The sequence below is a fragment of the Peromyscus maniculatus genome, chromosome 4 (genome assembly GCF_049852395.1).
Source record: "Peromyscus maniculatus bairdii isolate BWxNUB_F1_BW_parent chromosome 4, HU_Pman_BW_mat_3.1, whole genome shotgun sequence".
Classification (NCBI taxonomy): domain Eukaryota; kingdom Metazoa; phylum Chordata; class Mammalia; order Rodentia; family Cricetidae; genus Peromyscus; species Peromyscus maniculatus.
Window position 1 is genome coordinate 71,491,455 of NC_134855.1, and position 20,555 is coordinate 71,512,009.

General features: G+C 41.5%; 1 protein-coding gene across 4 annotated transcripts in view; it reads right to left on the reverse strand.

Moving 5' to 3' along the window:
• Window positions 1–17,379, reverse strand: part of Ttc17 (tetratricopeptide repeat domain 17) — a 105,676-nt gene extending 88,297 nt beyond the window's left edge. For 2 of the 4 annotated variants that reach the window (XR_013050605.1, XM_042275780.2), the window contains exons 1-2: window positions 17,184–17,364; window positions 1,244–1,333 (exon numbers count right to left, since the gene is read on the reverse strand). Coding sequence is in view for 2 of the 4 variants with exons in the window: in XM_042275780.2 (XP_042131714.1) it covers window positions 1,244–1,333; window positions 17,184–17,342 (249 nt within the window). In the remaining 2 variants the exon portion in view is untranslated. Of the gene's footprint in view, window positions 1–1,243; window positions 1,334–17,183 lie in introns of all 4 variants that reach the window. The other 2 variants (XR_013050606.1, XM_042275781.2) reach the window with 2 other exon arrangements.
• Window positions 17,380–20,555: the final 3,176 nt, after the last annotated feature.

Below are 20,555 nucleotides of genomic sequence, written 5' to 3' on the forward strand. Positions count from 1 at the left end.
CTGCCTCAGCACTTCAGACTGCACTCCTTATTCCCAATACATTCTGACTCTCATCTGGCATTTGACTTTTTCTATAACTTAAGTTTCCTTAAAATTTAGATATACTTTACATTATAACTTTCAAGTAGATAGTTTATGGGAGAAAATTTAGTTTTTCCAATCACTGCATATTATTGAGCAAACCCAGCTCATAGATATAAATGGTAAAAATCAGTGCCTAAAAATGCTGCTTGGTTTGTTCATTAAATAATATTCGTATTTTGTTTTTCTACATATAACTTTCAAGTTTTCATGGTACAAACTGGTTAAGACTTTTTGACTTAATCACAAGAAAAGACCATAGCGAGATCCTGGTTTTTACTCCTTCAAAATGAATGAAAATTAGAATTTTTAGGTGTCAGAAAGCCCTTTCTTCCCTGTTTTGCAGACAGTAGCTCTCTATGCACATTGGCCTGGCCTGGGACTCAAGCGCTGGGATGGTGGGTGGGTGCCACCTGACCAGGTCCTTTCTTTCACTCCTTTTTTTCTTCTTTTCTTTTTGAGACAAGGTCTCTCTGTGTAATCCTGGAACTCTCTATGTAGATCAGGCTAATTTCCAAGTCACAGAGCTCCATTTGCCTCTTTGCCTCTGGAATGCTGGATTACAGATGTGAGTAACCATGTCCAGCTCCTTTCTTCTTTTTCTTACTTCACCCAAACTCTTCTCAGACCATACTGGAGAGCACTGTCCTCTTCTCCGGAGAGCACCCTAGCACATACTGGGTGGGGGTGAGAGCAATGATACAGACCCTATTCTAGGATAAGTGAGGGGAGAATTAGGTTTATACCTACACCAGGGTACTCTGTTCCTCTATTACTCAAACCACTTTGATGGAGAGGATGGATGTAGACTGGGGTAATAGGGAAGGGGGGTGTGGGAGTAGTCAGTATGTATTACCTACATGTGTAAAACTGTCTAGGGACCAAAAAAACCCAACAAACAAGCAAAAAACTGTCTAGGGGCAAATTTAATTAATAACACACACACACACACACACACACACACACACACACACACACACACACACACCACTTTGACAAAGTAATTGTTTTGAAAGACCCCACCTCAAAGCAAGATCTAAAATTGTATTCCTATAAGTCACGGAATTGGGCTTAATGATATGCTCTAGCTTTCTTTGAACACAATCTTCTGCTTCTAGGAGGCAGAAGTTTCAGCTGCACATCATATATCCAGTTGCCTCACCTCTAATTCTTTGAGGTAGTTAACTGTTGTTTCTTGTCTCATTAATATGACTAAGTCATGGGGATGCTTCAAGTTCATTGGTGAATCCACCTATAAGAAAGCAATAAATAAATAAATTAAACTCCCATTTCATTAACGTCTGTTTGGACTAATAAAGCTCCATTTAATGATTTCATGCTGTCCCATCAGCATTCTAGTTCATGACAGTTGCTCGGTATGCTCAGTAGTTTACAGGGCATCTCAACAGTGACTGCACGGAGGCGGGGCGGGGTGAGCTCAGCCTGCAAAGTTCTAGGGTTCATTTCCCAGCACCTTGAGTAAACAAAGGAAGAGAAGTACTTGAAAATAAATAATGAAATAATTTCCTTTAAATATTCTTCATACTTGTAATAACAAAAAATATAGATTGCTAGTTTTGACAGCACATCTCATATCTGAATAGACTTGGAAGTGATAAAAAAGAAAATATTAAAAATACATTTGGAGAAGTCATAAATCAAAGATGATATAAGATAAGCTGTAGATTTATTACTTAGAGTGTGTGTTCTCGGATCAACAGATCAAGCAACTATGCTACTGCAGATGTAGGAAGATGAACCTCATGTACTGGTAGCAGGCTTAGATTTGCTTTTACTTTCTCTTTTCTTTTCCTTTCTTCCTTCCTTCCTTCCTTCCTTCCTTCCTTCCTTCCTTCCTTCCTTCCTTCCTTCCTTCCTTCCTTCCTTCCTTCCTTCCTTTCTTTCTTTCTTTCTTTCTTTCTTTCTTTCTTTCTTTCTGTGTGTGTGTTTCAAGACAGGGTTTCCTGGCTATCCTGGAACTCACTCTGCAGACCAGGCTGGCCTTGAACTCACAGAGATCCACCTGCCTCTGCCTCTGCCTCCTGAGTGCGCCACCACCACCTGGCTGCTCTCACTTTCTCAGGGTTATTTATATACCAACATGTTCATCATTACGACATGATCCTTCACTTAGCAAAACAAATCTAAGGTATTCTTAAACAGGGAGGCAAACCTATATACAAAGATACCACAACATTTTTAGCTGAACAGATATTAGATACCTCATTTTATCAATAGATAAAGATAGGGACACTGTCCTATGGATGGAACAAAGGAGAAAATGGAAAAGCTACAACCTGTGGCCTGAGTATAAAAAGCTTCACATAGCAAAGAATGCCTGCTTACTTGCAACTTGCCTAGACCTCAAGAAGCAGCTATTCATGGAGTTTCCAGAAAACTAAGAACCCAGAGGGGCAGGAGGTAGGGGAACAGTCCTTCTGTCTCAAACACCCAAGTCCACTGTTTACCAGGTATCTGAGGGACTTGCAGGAAGAAAAAGAAAGATGAAGACTTAACATTTCAGAGCTAGAAAATAATCTCACTTTTAGATTAAGAAGTGCTCACAAAGACATGGCTGTACCAGCCTTTCCTCACATTTCATTGTGAGGGAAGTGTGTTGCATTTCCTTGAAGCTTTCGGTCTAACAAAGATGTAGCAGCTAGCAGAGACACAGTATAAAATTATTAGCTGATGGGAAGGGTAGCTACTGACAGCTGGGTTTCTCTTTTTAAGGTGACAGCAAATGGCATGGATCTTTGCCAAATAAAGGTTTAGCAAGGGAAGACTTATGACCTGACACATATTTTTATTGCAGTAATTTCAAGGTCTTAAATTCTAAAATAGTATGGCAATTATCTTGGCAAATGCCAGCACAGACACCTCTCTTTTTGAGTACCTCTCCTCAGAAATTACAAACGAGTGTCTGCTTGACAGCCTTGTAAATATCAGAGCATCACTCTGCCCATATGTACTCAGTAACTCTTTATGCCTGGTCCACTGATTGAACACTTGGAATTTATATACTCCTATATTCTCTCTGTACAATGTATAAAAGAATGAGAAAATTCCATAATCTTTAGCATTTAAAGACCCTCAGGGTCAAAACCAAGAGGTATTAGAGAGAGGAAGTTTAATCCCAGCACTCAAGAGCATGAGGCAACATGAGTTTGAGACCAGTCTGGGCTACATTTTGATACTGTTGTGGTGATATTTTATTTGTATGTTAATAAATAAAGTTTGCCGGGAGATCAAAGGTCATAGTCAGCCATAAGCAGAAGTCAGGCCATAAACTGTAGCACATGCCCTTAATCCTGATCACATGGTAGGCAGAGTCTGTGTGTTCAAGGACATAGTCAAGGGTGGTGACACACGCCTTTAATCCCAGTACCAACCATAGAGACCTGGAGGTCTGTATAGACAGACAGTGATGAGGAAGTGATGTGGCTGGGCTTAGAGCCAATGAGAAGGCAGAACAGGAAGACAATAAAGGCGCAGGTTAGACAGGGAGAGCTTCTCTTGGGAAGCTACGGCGAGGTGGTGAGCTAAGGTTAGTTGGCGTCTATTGCTCTGATCTCTATGGCTTGCACCTCTGTATTTGGCTCTGTGTTTCTTATTTAATAAGACTGTTTAGAAATTCATCTGCAGACTGTCTAAAAAAAAAAAAATGAAACCATCTGACCAACCAACCCACCAAACAAAAGAGAACACACTGCACACTAAGATCTCAAAGTTCGCTTTGGCTTTTCATCAAGTGACAAATGCTACCAAATTCCATTTCCTGACAGTGCAATCCATGCTCACAGGCCCTGGATCACAAAGAAAAGGCAGAACCATTTTCACCTGCTCTATTTAAGAAAAGAGATATGAATTATATTTAGAGCAATTAAACTGCAGGGAAAAACGGAGCTGGCATTTGAAATGTAACTATGTGGACTTAATTCTGTGACCTGGAAGGATGCATTCTCTAAGTCTCCAGGTGACAGTTCACTGTTCTGCAGCAATCCACTTCAAAGAAGTCGAAATATGCCAGGCAATTCAACTTTATTTTCTTTAGAGTACATTATATGAGTACATGCATTCAATTACATAAACCAGCAGTAGATATATTACTCCTATCAAGTACACTTTTACAGATTTCACTTATTGCTTTTCTAATGAACTAAGACTTTAATGATATGTTTTTATTATGTACACTGGTGTTTTCCTTGCATGTATGTCTGTGTGAGAGTGTCGAATATCCTGGAACTGGAGTTACAGATAGCTGTGAGCCACCATGTGGATGCTGGGAATTGAAACCTGGGTCATCTGGAAGAGCAGCTAGTGCTCTTAACTGCTAAGCCATCTCTCCAGCCCCAATCCAGACACTGTTAATGGCCACATCTCCAATCAGAACCCTAAGATGGTGGATTCAGTAAATCCATACGGCAACAGATGGAAATTGTTCCATTGCCAAGTTTGATAAAAGTGAACATTTTAAACAAAATAATTTAAGGGTATAACCATATTTGATGTTCTAGGAAGGCAAATGTGAGTCAATCAATTGTCAGTGGTCATTTACAGCAGGAAATGACACATTTCTGTAGTGACATTAACTCAAGCCTCATATGCAACTTATTCATACACAGTAACTGTTCTAGCCTCTTCAATGGTATTCATTTTAATATATAAAAGCAGCATGGAGACAGGGTTTCTCTATATAGCTCTGGCTGTCCCATAACTCACTCTGTAGACCAGTCTGGCCTGGAACTCACAGAGATCAGCCTGCCTCTGCCTCCCGGAGTGCTAGGATTAAAGGTGTGAGCCACCACAGCCTGGCTAATTTCTTTTAAAAATTGGAGTATCTAGTGTATTGAGTCCTTCCCTTGCCCATTCCTCTGTCCATTTCATTGCATGTCTTTCCCAGCAAATACAGCTGGATCATTATTAATCTTACCTCCTTATTATATGTGTATGCAGGTACGTGTGCTTGTGTACATGTGCATGTGAAGACCAGAGGTCAACTTCAGGTCGACTTCATCTGTAACTCTTCATATAATAGCCACCTTATTTTGTAAAACAGGGTCTCTTACTGGAACTTGGAACTTGTAAATTAACCAGCTCCAGGGATCCTCCTATTTCTGCATTTGGGATTCCAAGCATGTGCTAGTACTGGCTTTTTATGTGGGTGGTGGGGACTGAGTTTAGGTCCTCATACTTGAACAGCAAGCACTTTTCTGACCAAGCTATCACCCATCTATTTATTTATTTATTTATTTATTTATTTATTTATTTATTTATTTACTTACTTACTTACTTACTTACTTACTTATTTGTGTGTGTGTACGTGCTCACATATGCACAAAGGCCAGAGGTTCCATGTCAGGTGCCCTACTAGACTGTTCTCCACCTTAATTTTTGAGACAGTCTCTCAGTAATTCATCTAGATGGGCTGGTCAGCAAGATTCCTATTTTTGCTTTCCCAGTGGTGGGATTATACTCATGTGCTACTGCACTCAGACTCTTTTCTCTGGGTTCTACAGTGTGGAACTCGGGTCTCCAGGACTGAAGGGAAAGCACTTTACTTATGAAGACATCTTCCCAAACCCTGATTTATTGTTGTTTTGTTTTTGAGACAGGGCTTCACTGTGGCCCTTTCTAGACCAGGCTGGCCCCAAACTCAGAGATTCACCTGCCTCTGCCTCTCTGGTGCTGGCATTAAAGGTGTGTGGCACCACTGCCTGGCAATTTATTTTTGACACAGTCTCATGTAGCCCAGGTTGGTCTCTGTTAAGCTGAGGATGACCTTGAAATTCTGGCCCACCTCCCAAGTGCTGGAATTACAGGGGTGGGTTATGACACCCAGTTATGCAGTGTTGGGACACAAGCATTCTACCAACAGAGCTGTATCACTAATTCAACCTCAATTTTAGTCGGTAATATTTTGTTTTGAGACAGGTTGTCACTGTGTGACCAGACTAGCTCTGAACTCTAGATCTTCCCACCTCAGCCTCTCAAAGTAGTGGGATTAAAGCTGTGTGCCTAGCTCAGGGTTAACAAAGCCCTACTTTCTTACTAAAATTTAGGTTACTTATTATTTTCCTTACAAACAAAACAAACCACTGTGGCGAGCATCCTTCCACACGTGCTCTTGGGACAGCAGTCTAGATATGTTCTTCCCTTTGAAGAGAATGTCTAAGTCAGATGCACTTTATGTTTTTGGTTAATTTTCTCCAAAATAGTTGAATCAATTTCAATTCCTACAAACAGTTAGTTTCCATAAGCCTTTAGGAACACAGGAATAACTGAAAACATTTTAATCTCAATCTCTGTGGGCTTTATACTGATCTTTCTTTTATACTTAAAAATATTTTTCCTGCCTCACTCTAAATTTGATAGTTTCTATACAATATTTTAAAAGCATGGTTCTAGTTTGTGGGGCTCTAGGTGAATATCTTGTGCTTCCTCTCTTTTCAACAGTGAGTGCATACTGCTTATATTTATAATGAAAATTTCTACCTATAAGTACGTTAGCTTTGTACACATCAAACTTGAGGGTACTAGAAAACAATTTTGTTTTATTTAATTTTAAACAAACTGTAACAAGTGAAAGCTCTGGTCTGGAGAGTGGTCTGGGAGCTTTCTCTTAGCTATTCATCTAGACAGCTCTTGTCACAGATGTGAATCCAAGGAGAACTCCAAAAATGCACCAGCTAGTGTCTTCTGGCCCTTACCTTTCTCTCCACACCTTATCTGTTCCCCAAAATATTGTGTACCCTAATAAACTTATCTGAGGTCAGAGAACAGAAAAGCCACTAGATATGTAGGATAGAAAATGGTGGCACTCACACCTTTAATCCCAGCATTCCAGAGGCAGAAATCCCTCTGGATCTCTGTGAGTTCAAGGCCACATTGAAAACAGCCAGGTATGTGACACACGCCTTTAATCCCAGAAAGTGAGCCTTTAATCCCAGGGAGTGATGGTAGAAAGGAAAGATATATAAGGTGTGAAGACCAGAAACTAGAAGCATTTGGCTGGTCAAGCTTTCAGGCTTTTGAGCAGCAGTTCAGCTGAGATTCATTCTAGATGAGGACTCAGGCTTCCAGTTTAAGGAAACAGGACCAGCTGAGGAACTGGCAAGGTGAGATAGATGTGGCTTGTTCTATCTCTCTGATCTACCAGCATTGACCCCAATAACTGGCCTCAGGTTTGATTTTATTAATAAGACTTTTTAAGATTTGTGCTACAAATCCAAGCTTGAAAGACCAAAAAAACAAAAAAAAGAAAATAAAAAAAGATAACCGATTTACTTCAATTTTTGCTGCCAGAGGACTTGTACAATAATTTAATGTGAAAGTTAAAACTAGTCTCAGTTTGAAGAATTATCAAGCTATCAAATTAAAACCAAACTTAACCAAAAGCAATGAATCCTTGACCATCACATGAATTTTGTGGCCACTATCCTCTGAAGTTTACCCTCAACTGGATTTTATTTTCTTGTTATTGCAGTTTCTAGAAACCATGGTTTGTGGTTGATATATTGTGCACCCCAATAAACTTATCTGGGGGTCAGAGAACAGAACAGCCACTATATTCAACATAGGTTTAGGCAGTGGTAGCATATGCTTTTAATCCTAGCATTCCGGAGGCAGAGATCCATTTGGATCTCTGAGTTCAAAGCCACACTGGAAACAGCCAGGCATGGTGACACATATCTTTAATTCCAGGAAGTGACGGCAGGAAGCAGAAAGGTATATAAGGCGTGAGGACCAGGAACTAGAGCTCTTTTAAGCTTTTAGCTTTTAGCAGCAGTTTAGCTGAGATCCATTCGGATGAGGATTCAGAGGCTTTCAGTCTGAGGAAACAGGATCAGCTGAGGGATTGGCAAGGTGAGCTTGGACGTGGCTTGTTCTGTTTCTCTGATCATTCAGCATTCACCCCAAAACCTGGCCCCAAGTTTTTTATTAATAAGACCCTTTAAGATTTGTGTTACAATGGTTGCAAACATGCCTAATCTTGCATAATTCAGACATGTGAAGTGTATCATATAGCTATTACCTAGATTTAAATGTTCACAATGTTTCAGCCAATCTGCAAGAACATTCATGTCAAACATGTCTTCCTGATAAGCAAGATAATTAACATTTCCAACATAAGCAACAAATAACTCTTAAACTATATTTTAGAATTTATGCAACATGGAAAACATAAACAATATACTTTCAGCTAGACTATTTGTATCTTTACAAGGAAAGGAAATAAAATGTTGGATGAGATGACAAGCGTCATGGACTATTTCTCCTATGTATCTGTCAAGAAGCTCTTGTAAACACGTATGAAAACAATGTAGCTGATTCTGTTACTATTTTTTCCCCTTTGAGACAGGCTGGCTTCAAACTCCTATGTAGCTGAGGTTGAATGTGAGAGCCCCTGATTTTCCGGCCTCTCTCTCCCAACTGCTGTTTATATTACAGATAGCAGTTTTATATGTAACTCAGCTGTGGCTTTAATTCAGGCAGCAAATAAGTACTGAACATATAGTAGCAGGCAGAATAATGGCCCAACCAAGATTCTCATGCTCAGATCCCTAATCTTTCAAAAACATTATGCTATATGGCAAATGAGAATGAAGATATCATCAACCAGCTGAACTGTTACTAATCAGACTGTCTTAATTAGGACAGAGAACACAGCTTGGATATCAGGCGTGTATAACACAGTGTAATTATATAGAAGGAGAGTGTACACACACACACACACACACACACACACACGAGGTAGACTGCAGAGACAGACAGAGAAAGAAAGTGAGGTCATAGGGTACACTGCTGCTGATTTTGAAGATGCAATAAATGTGACCCAAGAGCAAGGAATGTTGGCAGCCACCAGGCATTAGAAAAGGCGGGCCTTGCCCAGAGCCTCCAGGAAGGTGCTCAGTGATGCTGTCCTCTGGACTATGCTTATGAGTGCCAGTTTGGATTTCTAGCCTTATTAACTGGAAGGCAATAAATTTGGGTTGTTTTAAACCATTAAATTTGTAGTCTCCTCCTCCTCTTTCTCAAACAGCAGCAATAGAAAATAATATAAGTACTTACTAAGCCTAGATATAATTAATACAAGGTTTGAGCTTTAAAATTCTTAGTTACTCAAATCCTAGAAAACACACTACAATCAGTTTGAGACACTGGGCCACACTGTTACTGAGGTGACAGGAAACTCAATGGCTGGGGATGACTTTGCCAGTATATGTTGGAAATCATTGCCCTAAAGAGAGGCAACTGGATGTAGTTCAACCTCATTACTAACCCACTGCTCAGGGGATGAAATCAACATGACTTATTTCTTTTGCTGCAATACAACAAGTATGAAATATGCATTAGTGGTAAAAATTTAATTTTTCTAGGAAGACATGAAAATGAAACTGAAGGCTGCTTTTTGCCAGCCACTCCTACTGATGGCCACAATGCTGTTTACCTAAGGGCAGTGCATGATCTCTTGTTGAAGTGAGATTATGAACAAAGGTTTCCACATCCCAACTACTGTTGGGCATTTTCAAATACTGACATAATCCTTTAGCACGATAATTTGCCAATACCTAGGAAAACTAGTGTAATACATTCTTTGAACCAGTTAACTCCATTTCTAAGAACTCATCTTACAAACACTCGTAGACAGGATACAAAGATACACACTCACTTGCCACAGAGCAAGCTTAAGGCAGAGTTAGTCTGGACTAGGGCTTCAGAAGTGAAGTGGAAACACATGGCTGAATTGGGAAGCACTTTGGAAGTAAAAATGACGCTTATTTTTGGGCCAGGTATGGAACAGAGAATAAAAGAGTCAAGAAAACACCAATATTTGGGGTCTCAGCAATTTGGTGAATGGAAGAAGTTTGGGGTGGGGTTGGGTTTAAGGCATGTGTACATGTGATGGCATTCTGAGTGGAGATGCCCAGGAGACACGGAGCTCAGATGAGATTTGGAAGTCCTCGGGAGGTCAAATTTTGTGGCAGGAGACTGCATGAGACCATCAGGTCGGGGAGCAAGGCAGCACACCAGCCAGTAAGAGTCATCAAGGTAAGGGGATCCAGCGGAAAAGAATGAAAAGTCATGGCCAGGGGCTCAGAAGAAAAACAGTCTGGGTCTTGGCAGTTGTGAAAGTAAATAGTTCAGTAAGGTAGGAGGCTGCCACTAGGTAGCTAAGAGGCGAAGTAAGATTGCTGAGGTTACTGAGAACTGAGTTTGGTGATGAGGGAAGCCCTGGGTGTCCATATGAGAGCTGTAGGGATAAAGGGCTGACTGGATTGGCTTTGAGAGAACGGGAGTACACACATGACTCTTGAGTTATCTGCCAAAGAACCACACACAGGAGCTTCTGTTGTTTTAACTTTTGCCATCAGAGAGTATAACTGAGACCCAGGTACTGCTCTCCACATACCGGAGTGCAAAGCTGTGCTAATTTTTGACTTGGCCTGTTGGCAAGCCCTCCTATTCCTCACTGCCAGTACGCAGTTTGCTTCCAAACCACAACAGCTGCTGGGCACGCAGCGGATTGTAACCCCTGCTCAGCAGTGTAGCTGCCACCCTTTGTCTACACCGCCTGCTCTCTCATTCTTCTCCTACTCATCATTTTTCTCATTGCTTTTCTATAGACTTACATGTCAGGCAATAAAGCTGATCTTCTGTGTATAACACCAGTGGAAGAGAGGATGTTATCCCTTGCAGAGCATAACCTGATCAGCAGCAGACAGGCAAGAGTGGTCCCTGAGATTACAGCCCTTCTCATCTAGCCCACACCCCTTCTGAGAGTTGAAGGGCTGATTGATTGATGGGTTACTTGGATCTTTCAAAATATTTCACAAGTCTGAGACTTCCTACAAGCTATCTTCAGATGATGATCAAACTAGTGAACACTGGCTTCATAAAGGCAATTGTAAATGTCTAAGAGGCAGAATCCACTTATCACACTTGCTTGCATCATGATGCCAATCAACAGTTAATTATATGTTGTCATCTGCGTGCTTTGACAGTGTGGGAGATGCTGGAGTTGTAGAGGTGGATGTATCCAGACCCTCTTTGGACCAATGCAGTCAGTGGTCCAGAGGGCACTAAGGTAAGTAAATGGACAGAGCATGGGACAGTAAATGCTTTCAGAAAGAAATTCAGTTATGCTATGAAAACACAAAGAAAGAAAATGACACACAAGTTGTGGAGTTAGTCAGATGAGGGTACCTGAGAGGAACATGTGCAAAGGACAGAAGCAAGGGAGAACATAACATACTCAGGATGCTTATAACAAACAGAGCAAAGTGTGTGTGTGTGTGTGTGTGTGTGTGTGTGTGTGTGTGTGTGTGTGTATGTGTGTGATGCTGGAGTGAGATTAGGTACTCAAGGATGATTAGCTAAAGGCTAGAGAGAAGGAAGGGTTAGGTTAGAAGTTATGGAAGAATCTGGGTCATATCCCGGTACACCATAACCAGGCAGTCTCCTTTCTTAAAAGCACAGAAACTGAGCTGAGTCACTGTGCATTGTGCTCCTCTCAAATCTGCCAAATTACCACCAGACCCAAATCCAATAGTCCACCCACTTCTAACCTATTGAAGAGCAGTGCCATGGGGACTTTGGCCTCTGTCAACTCCATGTGATGTATCTCTTCTTTGGGCAAGAGTTGCTGAACGTGACTTAGCAAGTGTGCTTTGCCAAAGGGATAAGTAAGCTTTTATGCATCAGCAGCATGAGCAATGAAAAGCATCTGCGCTCCCTAGACATGTGCTTGACCGAGGCAAATGATCACACAATCACCAAATAAACTCACACTTACTTGAGGCCCACCCCCCATTGTCACCTATCCTAAATTTACTATGAAATACTTGGCTGAAAAAATCTAAACTGGAAGAAAATGGACTGGATAAGCCTTCTTTACTTCCACATTTGCTCTTATGTTTCCTTCTTCTACTTACTGGAGTGATACGAAGAAAAACATGTACTTCAAATAGCACAAAATGCACCCTACTGTAGATTAATACACTTATAATTGTTGTCACTACTAAATGCTACTCATTAGATGCATAAAAAAGGTTACTAAGTTGTAACATGTATTTTTTTAAATTTAAATAATTTATTAATTTTTATTTTATGTGCATTAGTGTTTTGCCTGCCTGCATGTCTGTGTGAGGGTGTTAGATCTTGGAGATACAGACAGTTGTGAACTGCCATGTGGGTGCTGGGAACTGAACCCAGATCCTCTGGAAGGGCAGTCAGTGCTCTTAACTGCTGAGCTATCTTTCCAGTACTGTAACATGTATTCTTTAAGAATCCTTTCCCCACAGAAAATACTTTCTACCCCTACATTGAAACTTGATGGTTCTAACTTTAGAGGAGAAGGAGATAAATGCTACAATGGTCAAGGAAATAAATGCTACAATGCGGAGACAGTGGTAACAGCAGTGGTGCTTCCTGAAAGCCGAGTTCCACTGCTGAAGAGAGAGAGAATTCTTAATTGAACAAGCCTACACACTAACAGCTGCAACATTCAAGAGTTCATCTGATATGAAATGAGCCAGGCCTAGAGGTACACACCTATAACCTCAGGATTACAAAGTTCAAAGTCATCCTACGTGGCGGGTCTGAAGTTAGCCTGAGATACAGGAGAACCTTTCTAAAACAGACAAATTAAAAACAAAACAAAAACTCACAAAAACTAAAGAAATAGGATACCAGTGAGTGTTGAGGGTCAAAGGCTAATCTCAAAATTTATTTAACCTTCCCTGCAAGTGAATTAGCAGGTACTTTGGGAAAAAAAGAAAACAAAACAAAACCTGGGCCTGATGGGTATTTCTGTAATATCAACACTTCAAAGATGGTAACAGAATTATCAAATGGTTCAAGGCAAACCTCTGTTACATAGTAACTTTGAGGCAAACCTAGGCTATATGAGACTTTGTCTCAACAAACAAAGAACAAGAAAAAGGAAGGAAGAGAGAAAGGGAGGGAAAGGAAAAGCTGCTACATTATCGGTTAAGTGAAGAACATCAAAATTAAACAACACAAGTATTTAACTACAATTAAAGAAATAGGGGCCGTGAATTTCAGAGAGCAGAGGGTTATATGGGAAGGGTTGGAAGAAGAAAAGGGAAAGTGATGTGATTATATTTTAATTAAAAAATAAAAAAATACTTGAAAATATTGTCTAGAAGATTATTCTTCACAAAATCAACCAGCAACAGTCCCAGCTATGATTATGAAGAAGCTGCCTACATGCTCTAATTGAAGCATGCTACCTTCCTTCCGTGTGTGTCTCGAGCACAAGTTTGTGTTGGAGACAGGGTCTCACGTAGCCCAGGCCAGTCATAACCTTGCTATATAGTCAAGGATAACCAACTACTGACCCTCCTGCCTCCACTTCCAAGAGCTGGGATTACAGATGTGTACCACTAAACCTAACTATGAAGCCTCATTTCAACACCTAAGGATAATTCAAGTTATTTATTTATCTATCTATCTATTTATTTATTTTGGCTTAATTACACAGTAGATCCTCATGCTAACTGGCTAATAGCATGCACTCATCTACTTCACAAAATGAGTCCAAGTTAAGGACCCTTGCTTAAATAAATTGAGATAAAAGGTGGGAGGATAAGTTTTGTCAATCTGTCATAATCTAGAACCACTGGGCGTCTCAATGAGGTACGGTCTAGATTAAATCAGCCTGTGGGCATGTCTCAGGGAATTGTCTTCCTGGGTTTGAGGCCTCAACCATAAAAAGTGGAGAAAGTGAGCTGAGCATGGGCATGTATGTGCTAACTCATTGCTCTCTATGGCTGTATTGTGAGTAGCTGCTTCTAACTGGTTGCCTTAAGTTCCTACTACCCTGACCTCTCCCCACTTTCCCATGATGGATTGTAACTTGGAGTGGTGAGCTAAATAGACCTTTTCTCCCTTATGGTATTTTTGTTGGGGTATTTTGTCAGAGCAGCAGGAAAGACGATGAGGACAGATGGTCTTTCTGATTTCCAGGTGCAGGGGGCAGCAAATGCTAAGAGCTATCCCAGAACCCAAAGTGGAGAAAAAGCTCACAATTGTAGGCAATTTTTTTCTTAATCTTTGTCTGTCTGTGGTGGAAAGAAACATAGCAAATGGAAAATTCATTTCACACCCCAACTCCATGACTCCCTAGAAGACATTCCTGTGAATTCAGTGGTAGGAAGGGATGCTTCTCAGCTGAGGCAGGGATCATGGAAAGAAGCACTCTGATTTTCCATGGCATGCACTGGACACGTGCTGTTGCCAGCAGCAACCCCAGCTTTTACTGTGAAGAGGCTGCCTGCAAGAATGTAGATCTGTCTGACTGAAGCCCCAATTCAACCCACCCATGGACAGTGAGTTTCCACATTTGCATATTCACAAGCCTGCAGTATAGAACTAGTGGCTATCTATCTTTAGGGTCTGCTAAGGCTGAAATATAAAAATCCAATGAATATGCACTTCTCCTGGTAAAGACTCCATGCTGTACTTAAAACTAACTACAATAATGGAAATACCCCTAATTAAATGTACACTTCAGGCAAGCCTGATTTTTTTTTCCCTCCGAGAGACAGGATCTCATTAAATAGCTCTGGCTGGCCTGGGACTTGCTAAATAAGTAAATCAGGCTAGCTTCAGACTCAGATTCACCTGCCTCTTGCCTCCCAACTGCTGGGATTAAAGTTGTGTGCCACCACAGTTGGCTCCAATTTTCATTTTTAATTCATATAAACACTTCCACATTTGCTGTGGAAAAATGACTATGCTGTGGAAAAGTAATGACTTATATATAATTAGGAAAAGTTTAAATATTATAATTCAAATAATCAGAGAGGCATTTGCCACTCTAATTTTCTAAGATTTTTCTACTTCAGTTTGCCCATGGCTTCTTCTTGATAGTAGGTCATTTTAAAACTGAAACCACACTTCTGTTCTCAGTTGAGTAACAGAACCAAGAACCAAGAATTAGATATGTCACTTAGGATACAGTATATATACTGGACCCTATGTTTCTGAATTTACAAACAGAACTATAATATCCACAAATCTACGTACTAATATATACCCAATGTGACCACTGACTGCAATCTAAACTATATTTATTAGATTTTACCTGAATTCAGTTTATTGCCAGGAAAGGGCACAAGAGTTAGGCAGTTACTGGAGCCCAACACAAAAGCTGCCCACTATATCCAATTCCTATTTTATTTATTTGTACTGATTTTCCCTTAGATTAACTCCATCTTCCCTATCCCCACCCTCCAGCTGTTACACTGTTGTGTGCAACTTTGTTTCTTATAGAATAAAATTTCATGGCTGCCAGAACTCAATGCTGCAACTGTTAATATGCAGAGAAGAATTGGAAAAGTCAATGAAAGGGGTCATTAAAAAAGACACAAATGAAAAAGACTTGCTTTCTTAACTTTAAGCCTAACTACTTACTAACTTACCTAACTACTTACTGAAGGGATGACTTGGCCCTACTCTGAGGCAAGTTACTAAAACCCTTATTTTCCCTTCTAAAGCATAGATCCAATGCGCAAAAGACGGCATTTGTTAAAGAACAAAACCAAATCTGATTTGACTTCTCCATTGCAATATTTAGGATATAAACAATCCATCTCCATCAATTAGCCTTCACTTTTCAGATGGGCTACTTTCTCAGTAGAATGGCAGGACACCAAAATGAGAAGGAGAAGTCAATGTCAGAGTATAAATAGCTGTGGCCAGAAACAATATATCGCAAAAGAGCCAATAGGAGAAGGCTCCCCAAACTGCAGTATAAATGACTTAATTCAATGTCTCCCTTCACGAGCGCATCAGGGAAAACCACCAACAGCAAACAAAAGATGAAAACAACGAGAATAGACACAAGATTTCTAACCTCATGTCAAAAAGACAGCCTTACTGTATTTTCTAGGGTTTCTGAGAACATTTTTAAGCTTCAGCCGGAACTTAATGAAAATTAAGCTGGACCTTAATATTCTTGAAAAAGAAACCTTTTAAAATGGGAGTCAGCTATAAATACACGCGAGTAAATAGTATAATGAAAAGACAGGGGCTGACTATTTTTAATTATATTTGTTTAGATTTAGTGTTCCTACAGTTAACCCAAACGATCAGTAATTTCACGCGACTTTGGTTAAAATATTAGAGTTAGTATGCTTCAATTGCATGGAGTACACACTTCACTTTTTAAATGTCTGCTGGACATTAACTGATTGCTGTTAAGCACTGAAAGTCATTAAGTTTACAAGATTCTGTGGTGGAGCGCGCGCCCTCGCGCGCGCACGTACTCTAAGCATCAGCAGCACAAACGCAAATGCAGGCATCAGAAAGTTACATAAGAAAAGCGGTCTGTCCTCTGAGAAATCAGTTCAAGCATACAATAATCTAGTAAACTGTATATGCTACGTACCGGGCTGGGTTACAGGAACTAGGTAAAAAAGCAATGCAAAATGCACTGGGAAATGAGGGCACCTAAGACTGAATGATGCAGACAACGCCACCAGAGGCATCTTCTGGCATTCCTTCGGAAGGAGCAAGAATGGGTTGTCTTTAATGAGCCCCTGATGACCTGGCTAACGGCATAGCCTAAAACCACCATATCCTGAAACAAATCCCACCGTGTGGGAGAGAGAAGCCTGGAGGAGTCGCACAAGTGATCGATCCATTCACTAAAGCTACCCAGGGTTGTCACCGGCCTGGGACTCGCGCACTCCCCGGCACTGCCACCTGCTCTCGACTTCCTCGGGAAGAGGTGGTGGCGCGCGGGACCCGGCCCACAGGCTCCAAAGGCAGGACTAATGATGAATAATGTGTGCTTCCTAAACCCTGAGCTCAAGCCTAGGTTTCCCGGGGTCGGGTCCGGGACGGCGCGCGGCCCCACCGTGGAAGGCTGAGAAGTTTCCCACGGCGGAGCCGGGGCATGGAGAAATGAGGGGAGGGGGCGGCGCCAAGCCTGAGCGCTGGAAGCCACAACCCGCCGGCCGGGACCACAGGGAGGCAGGCTGGGGGCGGTGCCGTGCGGAGCCACACAGGGGCCCGGCTCGGGGATCCCCCCTCACGGGGCGCGGACAGAGAGGGGGCACCCTGGCCGCTACCTGCTGTTGGATCTTCCCGTCCTCCGTGACGACCCAGTGCGTAGTGGCCAAGGCCCCTCGAGCCACCACGCTCAGCAAAGCGTAAAGGCTGAGGAGCCATCCTGGCCCGGCGCAAGGCGGCAGCCCGAACCGGCCGCGGACCCCTATTGCCGCCGCCATCTTGCCCCCCCCCAGCCGGGCCGCTCACACCGGAAGCGGAAGTTACTCCTTGCCGTCCGCCATCTTGGGGAGGTCGCCTCTAGAGCAGGAGGAGGAGCCCGCCCACTAGTCACTTCAGCATTGCTTGGGGGCCCCGGCACTGCTGCCCCTCGGAGTTGGAAAGTGCTTTTTAGTTATCGTTTCCCTCTAGGCTATAGGATCTCCAAGCGTGGGAACCAGAGGGGAGATAATGATATCAGACTAGGTGGAGCTTGAGCAGAAGTGAGAAGACTAGGTGGTGGTTCTTTTTAAAAAGTAAGTATTGTAGCCGGGCGGTGGTGGCGCACGCCTTTAATCCCAGCACTCGGGAGGCAGAGCCAGGCGGATCTCTGTGAGTTCGAGGCCAGCCTGGGCTACCAAGTGAGCTCCAGGAAAGGCGCAAAGCTACGCAGAGAAACCCTGTCTCAAAAAACCAAAAAAAAAAAAAAAAAAGTAAGTATTGTTTCTGGCAGGGCAATGAAAGATGCTTTCGAACTACCTAAGAGAGGCATTATTTTTACAAGGTTCGTCATGGAGTGTCCAGCGGCGCAGTCCTACTGTAATGCGTGTGACATAGGGAATGAAAACATAGCTCTAGTTAACTTGTCAAATACAAAACAGCAGTTCAAGACAAGATCTGCATGTATGATCGGTATAGATACTTTGTTTCTTCCTAAATTTGGAAAGCGAAATGTACTTACAGATCAGTTACATCTGGTGTAGCCAGACTTCCGGGCGGTAACAGCAGCATGTGTCTAGAGGACTTCGGTGGGCAGCTCAAGTCTAATCTAAAGGCGTAGGTGTAGAACCCAGATAGTGGCATCTCCTGGGATCGTATTAAATATGCAAGTTTTCAGCACTTGTGGCTCCCCTCCCCCCAGGCCCTGCGAATCTAAGGAAAGTCTCAGGTGATTGATTTGCATATTTATTAAAATTAGAAGCTAACTACCGGCAGGTAAACTAGCAATAGCAATTAACTAGCTTAGGTTCCAGCTTCTACCAGCGTTACGTTCTTACAGATATTTCAGGACTGCCTACTCGTATGGCAGTATGGCGTATCATTTTGTGTTGACGTTTGTTATGCTTTTTTTCTGTTGGGGAAAGGATGAGAATAGGTGTGTTGCAGGAAAACAAAACAAACATCTGCCTCACGCTATGGGAACTGAGACCATGACATTGTTTAATTCTGACAGCAGTTCGGTTTTGTTTTTGAAATGAAGTCCCCATATGCAGCCCAAGTTCCCTGAAATTTATAATTTAGCCCAGGCTGGCCTTGAAGGCCTTTGTCAGCCTCTTGATGCTGGTATTACAGGCATGAACCATCAGGCCCAGCCCCCAGGGCAGCTTAAAGTACTGATGACAAAGAACATTCATTTTACTAAAAAGGTGCAACTAGGGGTTGGAGAGATGACTCAGGGCTGAAGAGCATTTTTTGCTCTTGCTCACAACTACCTGTAACTCCAGCTCCGGGGGATCCGCCTTTATACATGTGGCACACATTCTCATACACAAACACATGTACACCATACATATATATCTGTCTTTTGCATGGTAGTGGAGACTGGGCAAGGAAATATGAACACTAAGCTGTAAGCCAGGATGTTGATGAGTTAATTAAAATATAGACAATGGGAGTGTGATAAGGGTGTATGTGTAGAGGAGAGAGCTACAACCAGGTGAAAAAAGGCTTGGCACAAAGGTAAAGTGTGGTAAAGGTGATGCTGGTGTCAAGTCGTTAGGGAGTCGTGTGTCATATTGAGTTTAAATGTAGACAATAAGGAGTGTAACTGAGTTTTAAAGTAGTGACAAACAATGGAATCCTTTTTTTCTCAGCACTTTATTTCTGGATGTAGTCATCTACTGTATATAAAATAATTAAAGTGGCATCATAATTTGATTTTTTTTTAAAGATTTATTTATTATGTATACAACATTCTGCCTCCAATGTATCCTTGCATGCCAGAAGAGGGCACCAGATCTCATTATAGATGACTGTGAGCCACCATGTGGGTGCTGGGAATTGAACTCAGGACCTCTGGAAGAGCAGTCAGTGCTCTTAACCTCTGAGCCATCTCTCCAGCCCCATTTTTTTTTTTTTTTTTTTTTTTTTTTTACAATGCTAGCAACTGAGCCCAGGGCCTTGCATATACTAGCGAAATACACTACTACTGAGCTATGTATCTGTAGCCCATCATTTAATAACTTTTAATACACCTACTTGGTTTCAGAACTCCAGAACAAATTGATTAGAATCCCTAATACATATTTTAACTATTAGCAATTCCTTTGGCATCTAGCCTTTGGGAAGGAAGCAAATTAGCTTCTATGAACTCAACTGATCATTCACTTTTTTTGTAGATCATAACCCTTGTCCTTTGAGACATTTTGTCTCAGAAGTTGAGAGCTGTCCATGGTTTTCTGTTGTGTAGCTTATCTTCACAGCAGCTTAACACTTTGAGTTTCTATGGAAAGAGAGTATGGTTTGGCATGGCTTATTTTCTATTCAGTCTCACAAGACTGGTATCAAGGTTACACTCTGAAACTTGGTGGCAGGGTTAGGTTAGTGTTCTCTTCAGTCTTCAAGCTCATTCAAGTTCTTGCAGCTTTTAGTTCTTTGCTGTTGTAGGACTGAGGTCTGTCTTCTTGCTGGATGCTGACAAGCAATTAATGCAAAACACCCACTATGTCTTGCTATGTAGCTCACAACATAGCCATTACTTTTAAGGCCAGTAAGAGAATGTCTCCATTGTTTGAAACTTTGACTTACTTCATCTCTAGGCTAGATTTAATGAATTTCTATAAGATTCCCAAGTGAATAATCTTCCTTTTAATTAACCACAAATTAGCTTATCTGTGACTATGACATTTGCAATACCTTTGGCTAAATAATGTAGAATTTCAGGAGTGACATATTACTACATGTGTCTTCCATAGTTCAGGTGGATCTTTTAAAATCCCAGTCTTATTAAAGTATAATTGGAAATAAAAATTGTGTATATTCAGTGTACAAGGATGTCTATGTATGAACACCATTCCTGTGTTGGGTATCCCTAATGCAGAGAAGAGTGTTTGCTTCTTCCTTCCGGGCCTTTACTTGTGCTTCCTTTTCTGCAATTGAAGGTACAGCTCAAATCCTAGTTCGTAAAGATGTCAGCTTTCTTGCCACCTCTGAACTTTGTAGCACTAATGACATAC